Source organism: Arachis stenosperma, chromosome 9 (assembly GCF_014773155.1).
Source record: "Arachis stenosperma cultivar V10309 chromosome 9, arast.V10309.gnm1.PFL2, whole genome shotgun sequence".
Lineage (NCBI taxonomy): Eukaryota > Viridiplantae > Streptophyta > Magnoliopsida > Fabales > Fabaceae > Arachis > Arachis stenosperma.
The window spans coordinates 121,500,357-121,520,978 of NC_080385.1; the positions used below are offsets into that span (position 1 = coordinate 121,500,357).

The following is a 20,622-nucleotide window of genomic DNA, read 5'->3' on the forward strand; positions in this document are numbered from 1 at the left end:
TTTGAATTCTGGCCCAAAAAGTCACTCCCAGGAGGCTGCCCTGCCCTTGTGAAGGGCAGGGCAGAAAATTGATGTATGGTGCACAAGCTTGGTGCGGCCTTGGTGCAAGTTGGTGCTGCGTGGTGCGCGTCTGGCACGGCGTGGTGCTTGAGAAGCTGCCCTGCCCGTGCCAAGGGCAGGGCGGGAAAAGGTTGATGCGCCAGGGACGAGCGTGCGCGTGCGAGATGCTTGTTGGTGCGTGGGACGCTGCCCTGCCCGCGCCAAGGGCAGGGCAGGAATGCTTTGGTGCGCCAGGGGAGGAACGCGCGCGTCAGATGCTTGCCAGGACGATAGTTTGGTGCGCCAGGAAGCAAAGTTGGTGCGCCAGAAATTTTTGTGTGGTGCGCCAGTCCAATTGCTGCCCTGCCCGCGCCAAGGGCAGGGCAGAGTTGCCATATTGCACGCCCGTGTTCGAACCTGGGCGAATACCCACGCTTCATTAATTTTCTTGATTTCTTGGCACGGCAATGGGTCTTAGAGCTTGGCTTCCTCATGGTTCCTTGTTCGAACCTTGTGGCATGCATGGGTGACCTTTTCTCTTTGATTTTCTTCCTTATGGAGCCCGATTCTGCTCTCCACAAGGGTAGGGCAGAGTTGCTTTCTCTTGGTCCCAAGGCACCATTTTGTGCTCTGCCCTTGTAGTGGGCAGGGCAGAGTTGCCTTCATTGTTTGGTCACTTGATGTTGCTCTCCTAGAGGGCATTCTGCCCTTGTGGAGGGCAATGTTGCTTCCCCCATTGTAATGCGGCACGCTTCTCTCCTCTTTGGCCACGCTTTCCTTTTCTTGGGCTACACTTTTTATGCTACGCTTTTCCTTTTCTTTTCTTTTCTTCACCTATAATAAACCAAACAACCACTCAAAGTATCACTAAATTCAAGAGGCTTATAAATCAATTAAAATTCAATTAAAATTAGCTTAAACCTCATGGATTAACATTAATTTCATGGTGGTTGCTTGATTTAAAGAGTTTATGCATTTTCACTCCAAATCACTTACTTAGGATGCAAGAAAGTGCATAAATGCTAACAAAACAAGTGAAATTAGCTTGAAAAATGGGTATATGATGACTTGTCATCAAGAGTTACTATTTATATGTTAGATAAGTTTACTAGTTAGAGGTTGCATGTTAGTTAGAGTTATAGATTTACTGTTTACATGTTAGTTAGCTCTTTTATGTTATTATTTTCAAGTGCAGCTGTTTAGTGTCTATAACATGTTAATTAGTATAACAAATTAAATTGTTAGTCAGTTTAGTCAGAATAATTAGTTTTAGTTGTGAAATTAGGAGGTAATTAGTTGAATAATTAATTAGGATAAGTTTGATTAGAAAGAAACATGATTAGTAAAATTTAGGGTTCAGTTAGTTATTAATTAGGGTTGTTTAGGGTGTTAGTTGACGGCATCATGTAGTTGGATTAAATTTAAATTAGTAAGTTTATAAGCAATTATAGATTTAAATATATTTTTTAATAATTTAGTTAACGTAAAAGAAATTGATTTCAGTGTATGTGATTTTATTTTACTAGAGTGTGTTTAAATGGAGCAGCAGTTATTGGGCTACGAGGATATGATGTACAGATTGGATGAGGCTGAGCACACTGCTGGCTGACTTGATCGAGTGGTATAATTTTTTCATTGTTTATTTTATTGTAATTAATAAAGAGTGAACTTGTCCTGTTTTTCTAATTTTTTGTTTCCGTTTGGTAGGCACTTCGGATCTTGCGCACTAAGCAAAATTTGATGACACGACTGTCGGAGCAGATTTGGCCATATCTCAGACGAGCCGCATTTGAGTATGTGGCCTATATGGTTGAGTTCAAGCACGATTGGTCACTTGCCTCGATGTTGATAGAGAGGTGGAGGCCTGAGTCCCACACGTTTCATCTACCATGCGGGGAGATGACTATCACCCTACAAGACGTGGGCTATCAGCTAGGACTCAAGATCGACGGTGATCCTGTGAGTGGATGCATAGGTGGGTTGGAGCAACACCATCAAGGACATAACAATGAGGAGTTATGTGAGCAGACTCTGGGTGTTGTTCCTAGCCGAGAGGATAGACAATCACAAACCAAGTGGATTGTGAAGCTCACTTGGTTCCACAACATGATTTGCGGTGAGCTAGAGCAGAATGCCACAGAGGAGTACCTAATGAGGTACACGAAAGGGTACATCATGCAGCTGATAAGGAGTATCCTATTTCTAGATGCATTTGACTCTCAGGTGCACATAAGGTGGCTCCCCTACTGGAGGACCTTAACAAGTGTGGCTGGTTATTGTGGGGCTCGGCTATGTTGGCATGGCTGTACCACCAGATGTGCTGTGCCATGGATCATGGTCAGTGCAATTTGGGTGGGCGCATCAGCTTGCTGCTGTCCTTGGCCTATCACCATATTCCGCTGCTACGGCCAGATGGCTTTGATACTCATCGGTTTCCGCTGGTCGAGAGGTATTGTAAATACTTGTAAGACCCCTTAGTTAATTTATTAATTAGTTAATGAATTTGAGCAATAATGTGGAATTATGTTTGGCATTGTAAGTGGGTTCAGTACTGGCCGGACAATTCCAGAGGCGAGAGCAAGCTTAAGCATTACAGGCGTACCCTAAACGGGATTGAGATACTGAATGTAAGTGATAAATATTTAAGTATTACAAATTTATTTTAATTAAATACATATTGTATTTGAAATTTCAATGCCATCAATAATTTGCATTTTGTGAATAGGTTGAGTGGACACCGTATGCTGACCCACAACTGATTGGTCTAATTTCACTGGCGATAGCTGAGGCGGAGGCCTTGGCAGCGGTTGTCTGTCCACTGCTTTGCTTCGCTATCAACGAGTGGCATCAGGTAGACTTGGTGGTACGTCAATTCAGTGGCCTGCAGCACATTCTGACCAGGCTACTGAACATTGACAAGATGCACAGGTTGTATGGTCGGTTCGGGCGAGGCGAGTGGTTTCCGCAGCTGCTTGGTGGCTGACATGAGTTGTGGGATGCTCAGGCCGACCATTGTCTACATATACACCATCATATAGACCTACGTCCATCCCTCCCATATATGAGTTGGTACCTGCAGTGGGCGCACACAAAGTTGTTCGGTCTGAGTGACCAGCACCTGGTGGCCAGAGGACCTGCACATTCACCATTCACTTGCTCCAGATCTACATCAGCCAGATGATGGTCACCTTTCAAAAATGAGGCCAGCTACCAAAAGAGGGAGAGGTAGGGTGTAGGGAAGAGCCAGAGGGAGAGGTAGATGTGTTGCAGTCCAAGGGAGGCAGGGTGGAGATGAGGTTCACCGCGACAGATACCCCATTAGCCCGCCAGCCAACCAGACCGAGGATACTGGCTAGACGGTTGGATCTGTTTCAGGACCCGTACCCAGAGACTACTTGTCTCTGAGACCTCCTGTGTTACATCACTCAAAGGCCAAGACCAGTCAACAAGGGCAGAGATTGGAGGCTAGTCTTCATTTTGATATCAGGACTTAGTTTCAGTTGCAATTTAGCCCATCGGAGCTCAGACCCCAGCCTGACTACCAGCCCATATTAGATACCCGGGACATGATTGATGTGACGATGATGGTGCCTGACTAAATGACGGGTCTGATGCAGGAAGGAGATGGCAGATTGGCAGATGTGTCGACGATGCCACAGCAGACCCAGGCATTCTCGCAGATGCACACTACACCACCTCAGTCTGTATACTTGCCACGCTACTTGGATGATTAGTCTAGTGGGTCGTTGTCCACAGCAGATTATGCGCAACTGAGGAACAAGATGAGAACTCTAGTGCATGGTCCAGATCCTCCACTTGGTCGAGGTCAGAGCGATGTGAGACCACTTGCATGTGGCACAGGTGGGTGTCTCAACCCGAGGCCTCATGGATGACATGCTGGCCCACGTGGTAGCAGATGAGGTCGGGGCTATTGGGTTCTATGTCTTTATGATTATTGTATGAATTCGTAATGTACGAAAAGTAAGTTTCTTGTAAAAAATATATACAGCTAATAAATGATGACAGCATTTGACTTTTATAATATTTAATATCATTGCGTTAACTTTCAAATTCAAATAAATCAGTTATAAACAACTTTTCTAACGAAATATAATACTGTAGAGAAAAATTACAATCATATATTTAGACGAAAACAACACATATAACTAACGTCGACTTGACGATGCCCCTTCACCGTCAATAGCAGTACAAGTACTCCGCACGTGACTGCTTTAGCGACACTGATAAACCACTATTTTATGATTTATCTTGTGTTTAATTGAGTGGTTTTATCAAGTCTTTACGCACTTATTCATATAAACTGCATGATTTTACAATCCCTTCCTAGTCTTGATCTATGGTTGGAAACTTGCTTTCTAAAGACCTTTAATTTGTGTATTTCAATTCCCCTTTTATACCATTCGATGCCATGATCCGTGTGTTAAGTGTTTTAGGCTTTACAGGGCAGGAATGACTAAGAGAATGGAGAGGAAGCTTGCAAAAATGGATGGAACACAAGAAACTAAGGAGATGATCAGCGAGCATCGACGCATGCGCATGGCTCACGCGAGCGTGCAGAAAAGAGAAAGTCGCAGCGACGCATGCGTATGCCTGACGCGTACGCGCGGATTGAAGTCTGCACGAATGGCGCGCACGCGTGGACGACGCACACACGTGACAAGGAAAATCGCTGAATGACGCGCACGCGTGACCGACGCGTACGCGTGACCTGCGTGATCTGCAAAAATAACAGAAAATGCTGGGGGCGATTTCGTGCCGAGTTTTGACCCAGTTTTTGGCCCAGAAATACAGAATAAAGCTAGGGAACATGCAGAGACTAGGATTGTTGATACAGAGGATTACTTTTATTTTTAATTAATTTTTAGTCTCTATTTTATTTAATTTATTATTTCTTCTTCTTATATTTTTCTGAGTATTATATTCATGTCAATGGAGTAGATTCCCTACTTGACACGGGGGTTGATTAAAAGGAGACACTTGAGTTGGAAGGCTTAAGTAAAGATTAAACTGGAAGTTGTTGGCTAGTTCTGTATTTACTAACACTAGACCTTCTCAAGGGAGAGGACTAGGATTTGTGAATAAGAGTTAGCTCAATCACTTTGGTAAGGGTTAACTAAGTGAAAACAACAACCTTTTTGATACTACACCTAAGAGATCCCAACAAGGATAGAACTTCCAATTGATCATTCCCCCAGTCAAGGCCTTTTTATTTAGAATATTAATAATCATTCTTAGTTTTTATTTCTTTGATTTACGATAATTTAATTGCTCATTATTCAACTCAACTCTCTTGAAAACCCCAAATTAATAAATTAGCATTCTCTCTGCAACTTGTTGAGAGACGACCTGGGAACTCATACTCCCAATATTGTATTTCTAAATTTCGTGACAACTCTTTTAAATTGATACGCGGAATCTTCAATGGTTAAGAGCTATACTTGCAATGCTGTTTTCTATATAAACTCTTGATTGGTGATTTTTCTGCCACGTCAGACACAATACGCACCTCTTCTCCCCGTTATGCTCAACGTCATCCATGTTGTTACGAATCTTGGAGCTGATGGGACTACCTCTCTTCATTCTCATCATCCTAGGGTTGGGCCAAATACGGGGCCCGTCATATGATGGCCAATCATCCTCGTGCCCTATCAGTCGAAACTCTGATATATAAACATTAAAGACAAACTCCATTCGGTACATAAGATGGACAAAACTCTTTCAATCAAGTCTTGCATGAGAGCAAGCTGCAAGGACCTGACAACAAGGTCAAGTTTGGTACCTACTAGCTCACTGGGTAAGCACTGCATTGGTTGCAGGCTACACGACGCCTCCTGCAGCATGGTGATGATCATATCTCCTAGGATGCTTTCCAAGTTGAATTTTATATGAAATACTTCTCGAATTCTATCAAGACGGTAAAGGAACTTGAGTTATTACAGCTGAAGCAGGGTACTATGTCCGTATCTGAGTATACTAACAAGTTCGAGAAACTATGCCAATTTTCTCGTATTTGTCAAGGAGCTCCTGAAGACTTTGAAGAGTGGAAGTGTATTAAGTTTGAAGGAGGGCTCCGGAGCGACATCTTCAGTTCAGTATGGCCAATGAGGATCAGGACTTTCTCAGAGTTGGTGAATAAGAGCAGAGTAGCTGAAGACTGTGTGAAAAGGGCAGCCATAGAGAAAGAAAGTCATAGGGGACATTTCCAGCAGAACCGAGAAATAAGCTTTGCTCCTAGAGATCAGACTTTCAAGCATGGAGGTTTTGTACCACAACAGATTCAAGGTCAGAATAACTTCAGAAGGCCTAACAACAACAATTTCTCAGGGAGAAGATCTGGAAAGCAGCCCCTGAATGAGCAAGCTTGTGCTAGATGTGGGAGTCATCATCCCGGTGCTCTGTGTAAAGCTGGTTGGGGCTTGTGCTACTCTTGTGGTAAAGTGGGGAATAAAGCCTTAAACTGTACGGAGAAGCAGAGGAAAGATACTGGGAGAGCACAGCAGCCTGGTCGGGTGTTCACTACCTCAGCTCTAGGTGCCGAGGGATCTAATACGCTTATCCGAGATAAATGTGAAATAGCCAGTAAAACATTAAATGCATTATTTGATTCTGAAACTACTCATTCATTCATAGCGTTTGAAAAGACTAGTGAGTTAAGATTAAAAATTGTGGTCCTAGGCTATGATTTGAATGTGCATAATGCCACTCATGAAGCCATTGTGATTAGGTTAGGATGTCCACAAGCCTTGTTTCGGGTTCAACAATGTGATTTTGTTCATGACTTGATTTGCTTGCCAATGACTGGTCTTGATCTCATTTTGGGACGTGATTGGTTATCTAAGAATCATGTCTTGCTTGACTGTTCTGAGAAGGCGTTGTATTTATGCCAGAAGGATCGGAAGGACCGGTAGTGGTGAATAGTTACTTTTTGAACTTTATGACAGTAAGCTGTTCTGGATGTGAATGTCAGGATATTATGTTATTAACTGTGGGTGTTTTGGGAGGTGAACAAAGCTTAGACCAGATTTCAATTGTTTGTGAATTTCCTGAAATTTTTCTGGATGACATTGATGATTTCCCTCCTGCCCGAGAGGTTGAATTTGCAATTGAGTTGGTATTTAGGGCAGGGCTGATCTCGATTGCCCCTTACAGAATGTCGCATTTAGAAATGGCCGAGCTCAAGGCTCAGTTGGAAGATTTAATGGGTAAACATTTTATCTGACCTAGTGTTTCTCCGTGGGGAGCACCGGTGTTACTGGTGAAGAAGAAAGACGTGAGTATGTGTCTCTGTGTAGATTACATGCAACTGAATAAGGTCACAATAAAGAATAAGTACCCACTAGCGAGGATTGATGATCTCATGGATCAGTTACAAGGAGTCGGGGTTTTCTTTAAGATTGATTCACTATCCAGTTATCACCAGATAAGGGTAAGAGATGAAGACATCCCTAAGACTGCTTTCAAGACTTGTTATGGTCATTAGGAGTACACTATAATGTCTTTTGGGTTGACGAACGCTTCTGCAGTGTTTATGGACTATATGAATAGAATTTTTCGCCCATTTTTAGATAAGTTCATTGTCGTCTTCATTGATGACATATTAATTTATTCTAAGACCGGAGAAGAGCATGTCGAGCACTTGCGAACTGTGTTGCAAATCTTAAAAGAGAGAAAATTGTATGCCAAGTTATCCAAATGTGAGTTCTGGAAGAGTGAGGTGAAGTTTCTCGGCCATGTAGTGAGTAAACAAGGGATAGCAGTAGATCCTTCTAAGGTGGAAGCAGTGATGGAGTGGGGGCGACCGACCTCAGTAACTGAGATAAGGAGTTTTCTTGGCTTAGTTGGCTATTATCGGAGGTTCATCAAAGGCTTTTCTCAAATAGCTTTGCCATTTACAAAGTTAACCTGCAAGGATGCGCCATTTGTTTGGACTTTTGAATGCGAAGAATTTTTTCAAGCGTTACAGCAAAAGTTGACCACTGCGCCTATGTTAGTGTTACCTGAGCCGAATGAACCATTTGAGGTGTACTATGATGCCTCATTAAAGGGTCTGGGGTGTGTGCTTATGCAGCACCGTAATGTGGTAGCGTATGCCTCACGGCAGTTGAGACCTCACGAAGTTAATTACCCGACGCACGATCTGGAACTTGCTACAGTTGTGTTTGCATTGAATGTGTGGAGGCATTACCTTTATGGGGTTAAATTCCAAGTTTTCTCTGATCATAAGAGCTTGAAATATCTCTTTGATCAGAAAGAGCTTAATATGCGACAGAGGAGGTGGATGAAGTTGTTGAAAGACTACGACTTTGAGTTGAATTACCATCCAGAAAAAGCAAATGTTGTGGCGGAGGCCTTAAGTCAGAAATCATTGTGTATTGCTTGGATGATGCTTAGAGAAGAGGAGTTACTTAAAGCATTCAAGAGCCTAAAGATAGGTGTTCAAGAAGTGTCTGGTTCTTTATGTTTGATTCAGCTGCAAATTTCAAGTGATTTTAAATCTAGGATTGAAAAAGCTCAGCAGGATAACAAGGAATTGCAGAAGGTATTACCGACTATTGAGCAACAAAAGTGGTGGAGAGTTTAAGAGGGAAAGGACGGATTATGGAGGTTCAAGGACCAAATTATTGTGCCGGACGTCGGAACCTTACGACAGGATATCTTGAAGGAAGCACATAGAAAGGAGTTTTCTATTCATCCGGGAAGCATCAAGATGTATCAAGATCTAAAAGCTATGTTCTGGCAGCCTGGTATGAAAAATGATGTGGCGGAACATGTTTCAAAGTGTTTAACTTGTCAGAAAGTCAAGATTGAACACCAGAGACCTTCCGACACTTTGCAACCCTTAGAAATTCCGCAATGAAAATGGGAGAGCATTGCAATGGACTTTGTATCAGGATTCCCGAGAACTAGGACTGGTTTTGATGCTGTCTGGGTGATTGTGGACCGACTGACGAAGTCGGCTCACTTTTTACCCATTTGAATGAACTATACTCTCGAGGAGCTAGCACACTTATACATAAAGGAGATTGTGAGAAATCATGGTGTGCCTACCACTATAATTTCTGATAGAGACCCCTTTTTCACTTCAAAGTTCTGGGGTGCATTTTAGAGAGCTTTTGGAACCTGATTAAGCTTGAGTACAGCTTACCATCCTCAAACAGATGGTCAATCTGAGAGGAAGATCCAAACCCTAGAAGATATGTTGAGGACTTGTGTTTTGGACCAGCTGGCGAGCTAGGATCAGTATATGCCACTAGTGGAGTTTGCATATAATAACAGCTACCATGCGAGCATCGGAATGGCTCCGTATGAGGCTCTGTATGGCAAAAAGTGTCAACCTCCGCTATGATGGTATGAAACTGGGGAGAAAAGCTTATTATGGCCTGAGATAATAGCTGAGACTATAGAACAGGTCAAGAAAATTCGAGATAGGATGCTCAGTGCTAAAAGCCATCAAAAGAGTTACGCCGATCAGAGGTGGAAGCCCTTGAAATTTGAGGAAGGATATCATATTTTACTTAAGGTTACTCCAACAACAGGAGTAGGTAGAGCGATTAAGACAAAGAAACTGAATCCTTGATACATCGGTCTGTTTCATATTCTTGAGAGGGTTGGATCGGTGGCATATCGAATAGCTCAACCACCTCACCTTTCGAACCTGCACAATGTATTTTACGTGTCGCAGCTTCAGAGATATACTCCTGATGTTGGCCATGTGTTAGAATCTGAATTGGTTCAGTTAAAGGAAGATTTGACACTCCATGTGATCCCGGTCAGAATTAACGACACGAGTATTAAACAGATACACGGAAAAGAGGTTTCATTAGTTAAAGTGACATGGAGTCGAGCCAGTATTGAGGAGCATACTTGGAAACTTGAGTCAGAAATGCGAACAAACTACCCGCACCTATTCTCAGGTAACTAAATTCGAATTTTGTGGGCAAAATTCCTATTAGGTGGGTAGAATGTAAAACGCGAATAATTAAAAATAGTTAACTCATAAATTAAAATTTATTCTAGAAAATTAGAAAATTAATTTTTATGGTTTAATATGATAGAGAAAATTAAAACGAGAATTTTGACACTAATTTTAAAGAATTTGGCCTAAGATTGGTCTGAACAGGCCGAACCAGGCCAACTGGGCCCGTATTAAGCCCTTGGCCCAACCCAATGGGTAATTAAATAAAGGGCACAACCCTTCCTTCCCCAATAAATCATCAAACACGCTAAAAGGGGAAGGGGTTGCTTGAAACCTTTGCCTAAATTCAACTCAAATTTTATTTGATCATAACTTTTGATATGGAGCTCCGATCGCCGCACCATTTATGACTACGCGACCGGGCGTCGAGCTCTACAAAGCCCACAAGGTTGTTCAAGAGGTAAACCACAAATCTCTCTCCGAATTTCCAGCCCTTGATTTCAAAATTTATTGGGTAAAAGTGTTGAGATTTTGAACTCTTTGGTGTTATAGGATCCAATTAGCTTAAAAGGAAGGTTTAATCTTGCCTCTTTGATCTTTGGGTACGGTAAGAATTTTCAACCCTTATGGAATTCCTAATTCATTGTGTATGGGTGTTAAGTTGTTATGTTTGAATGTGGTATTGTGGATTAGGTAGTATATATATATATGTATATTGGAGCTTGATTAAGGTTTTGAGAAGCTTGGAAGTAGAGCAATATGCTTGAAAAATCTATTGGTAAAGTGTTGAAGCCTTGAAAGTTGAGGAAAAGTTGAATTGGAGGTGTTCCGGGTTGAGCGGAGAATCAGCCAATGTATGGTTTCGGTTTGTTGTATCTAAAATGCAATCTAATGTGAAAACTTAGGGTAGTGAACCTTGAATAGGAATTGAATTGTTGATGTGTTGATTGGTTGAGATGGATTGTGTTATTATGTATGTGGTCAGTGATTTTGGAGGTTTTGATGGAACTTTGTATGTATGATATGTGTGCTTGGTGTATGTTTAATGGTTAGTGAGATTGAAGTATGGTTGGTACCATGTTAATGGTGAAAATGATGTTGATTTGTATGTATAGTGGTCGATTAAATTATTGTTGGAATTGAGGTATGGAATAATGTTGATATGGTATGGTGTTGTGAAATTGAGATATTGAACTTGAGATTGATGAAAATGGAGGAAGTTGGTAGGTTGTGGCTTGTATGAGAAAATGGCAATGTGGTTGATGCTGAATTGGTAAGTTTGTGTTGGTTTTAAAAGGGTTTGCAAGTTGTATGTTTTGAAAATTGGAGGTTTACAAGTTTTGTGAAAATTGTGATTTTGGCCCAACTTTGACAGAGCATAACTTGGTCTCTGAACCCCCGATTTGTGTCAAACTTGTTTAGAAATAAAATTTGGTTCGAGGTGTTTATGTCGTTTGATAAATGGAGGAAAAATATTTTAAAATGAGGAAGTTATACTCAGTCAAAATTTGGTATATAAAACTAAAAATTCTGGACTTAGCAGCTTTATAAAACTTCTGTTATGTATGCGTACGCAAGGGACACACGCGACGCGACCAATGGCTACGGCCTCAAGGTCTCGCATACGCAGGGTGTGTGTCGCGTACGAGAGAGTGGCATTTTCTTGGTTGCGCATGCGACCACATGGCACGCGACGCAAGCAATTAATTCGGGTTGAGGAACTCGCGGACGCGTACCAGTGATGCGTACGCGAGAAGTCCAGTTTTGCCAGAGTGCGTACGCGAGAAGGGGCACGCGATGCGAGCATATGCTACGGGCTATGCTTCTCGCGTATGCGAGCTCCTGTTTGTCTGCAACTATGATTTCTGGTTTTTAATACATTCCTCCAACGTTCAAAGCCCTATTTCCTCTTGTTTACTACCTGATAGATAGTTTTTGGGTAATGAAGCATAGTGAGGGCTGTGAGGTGGTAACTTGTGAATGAAGTAAAGGGAAAATTTATGATGAATCATGATCAATGAGGATTGTATGAGTTGCTGAAGAAGATGGTGGAAGTGTTGTGTATGATATAAGCCGAATGGCTATATGTGATAATGAATTATGGCTGGTTGTGGATTATGTTATAAGCTAAATGGCTGTATTAATATTGAATTATGACTGAGTATGTATATGTATATGATTGATGATTGATAATGTGATTATTGAACTTCCAAATATTTGAGATACAAGTTTCTCTATGGGAAAGTAGTGGCTAGCCACCACGTGCTCTAGGTTGAGACTCGATACTCTGCTGACCCTTTGTTGTAAGTGTGGCCAGACATTGTGAAAGTTCTTGATGAGCTCGCCCCCATGGATAAACACCAGTGTGGATGTTATTTGATTATGATTATGATTGTGTATTACTCGAGTTGGGGATGTACGACAGAAGGACAGTCCAAAAGTTAGCTACCAAGACTTGTTGGGTTTGCTTTATAACCGACAGATGAGACTCATCAGCTACTAGGACAGACATGCATCATATGCATCTATGTGTTTGTTTGGTGTGTTCTATTCGGAATGCCTAATTGATTGCATAACTACTTGCTACTTGTTTAATTGTTGTATCTGCTTTCTATTTGCGATTTCCTTGCTTGAAATAATTGTGTTTGTAATATCAAGGGATAAGTACTTTTTTTGTCCCCAAGGTCTCGGGTCAAAATCAATTTTGTCCCTAATCTTTTTTTGTTATTAAAATCATCCTCAATCTTTATAAACACATTAAAATCGTCCTCCCCCCATCTACAAAAAATTTTGGACACATTTACCCCTGAGGGTCCCTAATGCTTCGTTTCTCATTTTCGCGAAAGGCATTCACTATCTCATTTGTCATTACACACTTCAAAGGTGATGTTTCATGTTCAATGATGCCCTACCAGTGGTCTGTCATCACCGGAGGAGTATTAGAATTGCATTTGGACGTCGTTAGCAACGGTGAGGAAGGAGGTCGGTCCGGCATTGTCATCGCTATTCAGGTATATATGTAGCATTTGTTATGGGTTTTTTTTCGAGGTTGAACGTAATAATGTTTGAATAAATTCTTTTAGTATCCTAAAATTGCGAGGGTTTGATTTACATTTTTTGTCTCTTTAAGAAATGGAAAGCTTTGCTCTGACTGTCTACCATGGGGGTCGATTCGAATATCAAGATGGGACATTGCAGTATGTTGGGGGACAAAAGACACTCATTGAAGATGTTGATAGTGATTGTCGGTCTGTATTTGAGACATATGCAAAGCTAAGGTAGTTTGGGTAAACAAAGGAGAACATTTCAGCTCTGTGGTATAAGGATCCAGCAAATGAATGGTTAGAGAAGGCTCTGAAATTATTTGCTACGGATAAAGATACACTTAAGATGTGCAGAATAGCAAACTTAAGGGGTCATGTTGAGGTGTTTGTGGTGCATGTGGTTGAGGATACAGAAAAATTTCCTGAAGCTGGGTTTATTGATGTTGGAGGCTAAACAGAGGACAATCCCAGTAATCAGTTGGGGGTTTATGAGGGTGAACAAGGTCAAGAGGTGGAAAATGATGATGTGTAACAAGGTAATAAAGGAGATAACTTAGAAACAGATGTGGCTGCTGAAAATGAACGGGATGAGACAAATAGCGATGATGAGGAGTTTATTCTATTTGATCTTGATGTTGATAGTGCAGACGACATTCATTTTACAAATAGTGAAGAGGAATATGATGATGAGAGTGGGTTTGAGGATGATACAAGTGCCAAGGATAGTAAGAGGGTTGATAAAGGCAAAGGGGTTATGAATGGTGATTTTAGTGATGAGGAAGGCTTCAATAGCGATAAAGTAGATTTGGAGTATGAGGTTGGTGTTGGTTCAGATGATGAGGAAGGACAAGGGGAAGATAACTATAAGACAAGGAGCTATCTAATTCATAAGGATGTTAAAGACATGACTAGTTACAAGTGGGAGGTGGGAATAGTTTTTGCTTCAAGAGAGGAATTTAAAGACACTGTGACATCATATGCAGTACAAACAAGAAGGGGACTCAGGTATGCGAAGCTTGACTTGGTTAGAGTGAGGGTTGTTTGTCAGCCTGGTTTTCCTTTTTGGTTATATCCTGCTAAGATGAGAGAGGAAGCAACTTGGCAGCTTCGATCTATGAACCTTAAGCATACTTGTGGCCAGACGCATAGGGTTGGGATAATGCATACTTCGTGGCTGAGTGGAGCTTTTAAGAAGAAGGTGGAACATAATCCGAATGTTAAGATCAAGGAATTGGTGAACAAGGCACAAAAGAAGTGGAATCTGACAGTTACAACCTCAATGGCACCTAGGTCAAGGCAACCTACGTTGGATGACATACAGGGAGAGTATAGAAAGCAGTACAAGATGATTGCTGATTACTGCTCAGAGTTGCTACGTGCTAATACAGGATCATCAGTGACGCTCAAGGTACAGAGGTTCCCTGATTTTGAGATTGAGCAGTAAGGCTCATCCTTGAACAACTACTGCATATTTCAAAGACTTTATGTATGCCTAGACACTTGCAAAAAAAAGTTTTGTGCATTGTAGGAAGTTCATTTGGCTAGATAGCTGATTTCTCAGAACACCTCAAGGGGGGCAGCTATTGACTGCTATAGGTTGGGACCCCAATGATCAAATGCTCCCTATCGCCTATGCCGTTGTGGAGTCAGAGACAAAAGATACCTGGACTTGGTTTCTAAAGCTGCTAATTGATGAATTCGGGTCTGAGACAGTTGGCAGGGAAACCTTCATGAGTGATCAGCAGAAGGTTAATAATAATTACGTTAAATTAAATTAATATACTCAATTAACTCTGACTATTAACATACTTATGCATGGACAATTTTACCTCTGATTGATAAGGTTTACTGCCAGCTTTTGATGAAGTAATCACAGGTGTAGATCATAGGTTTTACGTGCGCCATATCTACAGCAACTTCAGAAAAATGTTTTTGAGACTGCAATTAAAGCAATTGATATGGAGGTGTGCAAAGGCTACACACTGGAGGATTGGGAGAGAGAGATGGCAGTGGTCCGACCGGTCAATATGGATGCTCACAGGCATCTCAACTCTATTCCTCCTAGATTTTGGAGCAGGTCCAGGTTTAACTTCTATTCCAAATGTGATACTCTTGTAAACAATATGTGTGAAAGCTTTAATGGTGCAATATTAGAGTCTAGAAAAAAGCCCATTATTACTATGCTAGAAGAAATTAGGGTGTACCTGATGAGTAGATGGGCTGTTAATAGAGAAAGAATTCAAAAGTTCAATGGAACAATTTTACCTCGAATTAGGAAGAAGATAGAGCGAAGAGGTAGGGCAGCCGGTGAGTGGAGGCCTTACTAGTCTGCTGCACAAACTTATGAGGTTGTTAATGGGTTGAGCAAATATGCTGTTGATTTGTCTCTTCGTGAGTGTTCTTGTAGGAAATGGCAGCTAAGTGGAATTCCATGCACACATGCCATCAACTGCATAAACTTCAAGGGTCTTGAATTGGATTCATATATGGATGACTGCTACAAGAGAGAGGCCTATGTCAAGTGCTATGAATCGGTTATCAACCCTCTCAATGGCCCAGATCTGTGGGAGCACACTAACTTCGATGATGTCATAGCACCACCCTATCGAAATCCTTGCCACAGACCAGTAAAAAAAAGGAAAAGAGGACCTGATGAATCAGAGGCTAGATACCAGACTCACTTGTCTAGGAGGGGGCAGATACAGAGGTGCTCAAACTGTGGTGCATCAGGTCACAAAAGAGGAAGATGCAGTAATTCACCCCTCCTTGTAAGTTCATTTCTCCATATGTATGGTAGGGTTTTATTGTAATGTTGTTGCTGCATGTTATTTGTCTCCTTATTGCTGTATTGCAGGCCCAACCACCTAAATAATTTGCTGTGAAGAAAAATAATGGAGGAAGGAAGAGATCAATTTCACAACCTGCTGTGCAATATGCTACTAGAGGGAGGAAGAGGTCCAAACCACAAGGAAACTCATCATCACAGCCCCAACCAGCCACCAGCACAACACCCATAACCAGGTCCAAGTCATCCCATTCCCAAGCCCACAACACCTGCATCTAGGCCCAAGATAACACTAGCAGCTACTCCCCAGCGAAGGCCCAAGATGAAGCCCATCAGAAGCTCAACACAACCACCACCAGCTACCAATGAGATGGGTACATCCAGCTCAAGGCAACCAGTTATGAACAAAGTCTCCTTCACTCACAATATCGCACTACATGTTTCTCCAAGAAAGTTAAGGCTGATGGCAAAACTACCTCCAAGGGAATGGGGAAAATTTTAAGGCTTTTTAGAGGCTGCTTAAGTTGTTAGGTTGTTAATGTAGAGCTAAGTTGATCATATTGTATGGTTGTGAGATTTCTTTTTTATTGCAACTTATTACATACTCTTTATGCTTAATGTTGTGTAAAAGTGAACAAAATTACTGTTGTTTTGTTCTAAGTCCAACTGTCATCTGGTTTAATGAATGGTTTAAGCTTATTACCCATGGTTTGTTAATGAATGAAGTCACGTAGTTGTGTTTTGATGAATCCGTTACTGGTTTCATTCTGATGTTGAGCAAGTATTTACATACTACATATTATGCATTATTAAACCAGGTCATAGTTTACCAATTATGTTGATACAATTCTTCAATCATAATTCCGGGCAACCATATCCACTTTCATTACCAATTTCTTATGAAATTACAGACACACACCATCACTTACATACACATACATTAACCTACAAAAACCAGTTTCATTAACACAAAATTTATCTAGCCACAACAGCAGACTTTAATTACATAAAGTAGATTTCAATGCCTAAGTACAAACTAACTAAAATTGCCCTAATTTGTAGCCTACTTTCATCAACCCAATTTCAGAGGCAGCAAACAAGGTAAACTCTGCTTGTGATTCAACGAAACCTGCAGCCAGCAAAATAAACAGGAAACCAGCCAACCATGCCCAACACTGCAGCAACCTTCAAGTTCCACTCAGATGCCTTCACGTCTACCTTCAGGGCTACAACTTTCCTCTTTAACCTTGTAACATGTGGATCTTCGCTTTCAGCTTCTGGGTCTGCCCAACGGAAAAACTGACACTCATCTTTAACCTACATGATCCCACCATAGTCAGTGTCCAGAAACAAAACGTTGAGGTCAGTTGAGAACAATAAAACATGAACGCACCTCATAGTAGACGCAGCCCCAAAATCGGCGACCTGGTTTTCTTTGGTTCCCAAAATTCGCAACACTGGTCTCTCTCCATGCCCACAAAGAAGCCCCCTCTTCTGCGCGGACCCCTTGGTTTGAGACGACTTTGAGCTCTCCGACGCCATGGCTGCATTGGAACCCTAACCCTAGCACATGCTTTATGATTCTGGTTTGGGGTGAGGTTTTTAATTAAAAAAAAAACTTAATTTTCTAAATCATTAAATGGTGCAACTACCGGTAACAACCTCAAAGGTAAATGTGTCCAAAATTTTTCGTAAATGGGGGGAGGGCGATTTTAATATGTTTGTAAAGATTGAGGATGATTTTAATAACAAAAAAATATTAGGAACGAAATTGATTTTGACCTCAGACCTTGGAGACAAAAAAAAGTACTTATCCCTAATATCAACTTCCGGTGGCGGTTGGGAGTTTTGGAGGAGTTGGAAAGGGGAGTTTTAGATAGGCCGAAAACTCTTAGCTAGTTGCATATTACTTTTCATGGATTAACTATGTTTATAAGCTTGATTTTTCTGTTGGAAGTTCTAGGATTGCCTTAAACTTTCCCAAAACATTATATGTTAGATATGTGGGCACTGTTACCATACTGAGAACCTTTGGTTCTCACCCATGCGGATTTTATTGTTTTTAGATGCAGGACGTGAGGCTCCTCACTGAGGCATCCTAGAAGCTTCTGATTTCGCGAAGTTCCTTATCTCTCGGGACTTTATTTTGGCTATATGTATTTCCATAGATACTTATTATCTTTAATGTTTATATATATTGTATTAACTCCTCTTAGAGGTTATTTTGGAGAAACAGGTTTTGTAACCTCTGTCTTTTGGGTTTATTTTGGGTTTATATATGTGTGTGTGTGTTCGGACTGGTTACCTTCGCTAACCAAGTCTTGAACTTTGTTATCTGTATGTTTGCACTCTTGTGTTGTGTGTGTGTGTGTGTGTGTGTGTGTTAGTTTATCTTTTACCTCGCTTTGCTTACGTTATCGCGTTCGGAAGTATTGTGCTTTTTAATTTAACGATTTTGCTTAGCTCTTTTCTTCAAAGGCTCCTAGTTACAAATATTTTTCACACTATATATATATATATATATATATATATTATTTTTAGAGGTCGTAATACCTCACCACCTCTATCTTATGACTTAAGCATAAGGCTCTGTGTGGTAGGGTGTTACACAATGACTCTCTGTTTTGCAAGCCAAACCTTTCTGTAGGAGGCCTTGTAACCAAAGTGATTCTCTACACCTCTTTACAGAATCCTGATGCTGATTGTTGGATCGGCTTTGACCATCATAAAAATGTGTTACGCAATCACCTTCGAATCCAACCTACGATAGTCTTGCCCCATTCATGTTTGCATGCAAGTATGAGGACCAGTGTATCTCCTAACCTCCCACTTTTCTTGCTTTCGGCGATATGATATGAGTATGCTCCCATTACAACTCGTTGCTTTGATCCTATTCGAGGCTTCCCTGGGTAAACAACCAATCGGAAGTCATTGCCTCGAGATTCAACCTCGTGAAATGATCTGACCAGTCATATGGTCGAGAAATGATAGGCTGTATCAGAGCGATTTGTGTGTCATCGTAGTAGTTTATGTCTTCTTCCTCGTCACCATCGTCAGGAATTTCGGGTGGTTTTTCATCAGCATCGTCTCCGTCATCGGGGTTAACTTCATACTAATCCATCATCGGATCCCTAATAGCAGAATCCTCATAACTTTTAACACCGTCATCCATTAAGTCAACATTACGAACTTCAACATTAGACCCCTCTTGACTACCTTCAGGTGGCATATTTCGATCCACCATCGTCCTTCTGATAGTTCGTCTAACAGCTCCACTCAACGAATTATCATCGACAGTATCTGCAGACGATCCTCGGCCACCCAACTCAATGAGAAAAACGAATAATTCCAATAGATGAATATTTGTCCATCGGTTGTGCCACGACCTTATAAGCCGTACGTCTTCGTCGTCACATAAGCGATACCTAATTCAAAACAACAGAAATATTTCTCACCATGGTCTAATACATATACTAGCAACAAAGACAAGAACTCTAATATACCTTTTATAAAACAAACTACTATCTACTTCTGTCGGATATATGTAGTAAATTTTTTCACCTTTTTTGCCTCTTGCTGTCCGACATAATACAATATTAAATTCTTTGACGCTGTTAAATTGTTGACTTCCGGTGTCATATAGGTAATTATCGGTTGTCCCGATCTAAAAATGATAGAACCTTCTTCATCATACACTATTTCACTATCGTAATGAATAGATAACAATAGATACCTTGACATTGTAGAGAAAAAATATCAACAATGATAATGAAAGTCGACAATGAAATTGTGGTTCTCTATTCTGCTGCATGTTTTTATTTTGGACATCTATCCTAGAGTTCGCCGGAAGTGCAAGAACTCCCTAATTTATCTAGAGTTCACCGAGAGTACAGCAAACTTGCATTAATTAAAAAAAAACCGTATTCTAAAAAATAAAGCTCAAAATTCTTGTTTGGAAAATTAAATAATTTTTTATTTTATTTCAGAAAAAAATCCATAAAAACCAATATTAGTTCCAATGGAAAAAAGTTTTGATGTCGAAACCAAAAACACATCACCTCAAATTAAATTTTGAAAAAGTAGTGCGAAAAAGGTAAGAAACTTGTATTAGAATTAGAGCAAATCCAGAAAAGAGATATGGGGGAGCAAACTAAAAGTTACACAAAAAGTGATTCTCTAAAATAGCTTATTTGACATCTGAGATAAATATTCCACTTACTGATATAGGCACATTATATTCACAGAAAAATCAACTGGAAGAAAAGATAATTTCAAAGAGTAGTGAAGCATCAACTCAAGTCCAAAGCATTATTGATAACAAGAAATATATTGCAATTGAGAGAAGCCATGGGAACTGTAAGACCCAAAATTTTCAAAAAAAAATATTATGAGATATTATGTAAGGAGTCTTGTATATGAATTTATGCCTGCTTGTATTTTTCTTAAGATAAAGTATTTATTTTCGGTTTTCAAAGAAGTCAGCAATACAGTGTCGAGTCACAGGCTTTTATATTAATATTTAGTATGTAAAGTAATCGTAATACTTCTTGCTATCAGAATAGCACAACCGGAAGCATGACTTCTGATAGTGAGGGTGTTACAAGAACTGAAAAGATTGAAAATGTGAAATAATTGAGTACAAGGCTTATATACTGATGAGCGGATAATTTATACGCTTTTTGGCATTGTTTTTAGGTAGTTTTTAGTAAGTTCAAGCTACTTTTAGGGATGTTTTCATTAGTTTTTATGTTAAATTCACATTTCTGGACTTTACTATGAGTTCGTGTGTTTTTCTGTGATTTCAGGTAAATTCTGAC

At 40.6% G+C, this 20,622-nt stretch overlaps 1 protein-coding gene across 1 annotated transcript; it reads left to right on the plus strand.

Moving 5' to 3' along the window:
* Positions 1-1,576: 1,576 nt before the first annotated feature.
* Positions 1,577-3,022, plus strand: LOC130949878 (protein MAIN-LIKE 1-like). The gene is made up of 4 exons (XM_057878486.1): positions 1,577-1,627; positions 1,747-2,493; positions 2,580-2,666; positions 2,765-3,022. The coding sequence occupies exons 1-4, from the start codon at positions 1,577-1,579 to the stop codon at positions 3,020-3,022; spliced, it is 1,143 nt and encodes a 380-aa protein (XP_057734469.1).
* The last annotated feature ends 17,600 nt before the right edge of the window (positions 3,023-20,622 follow it).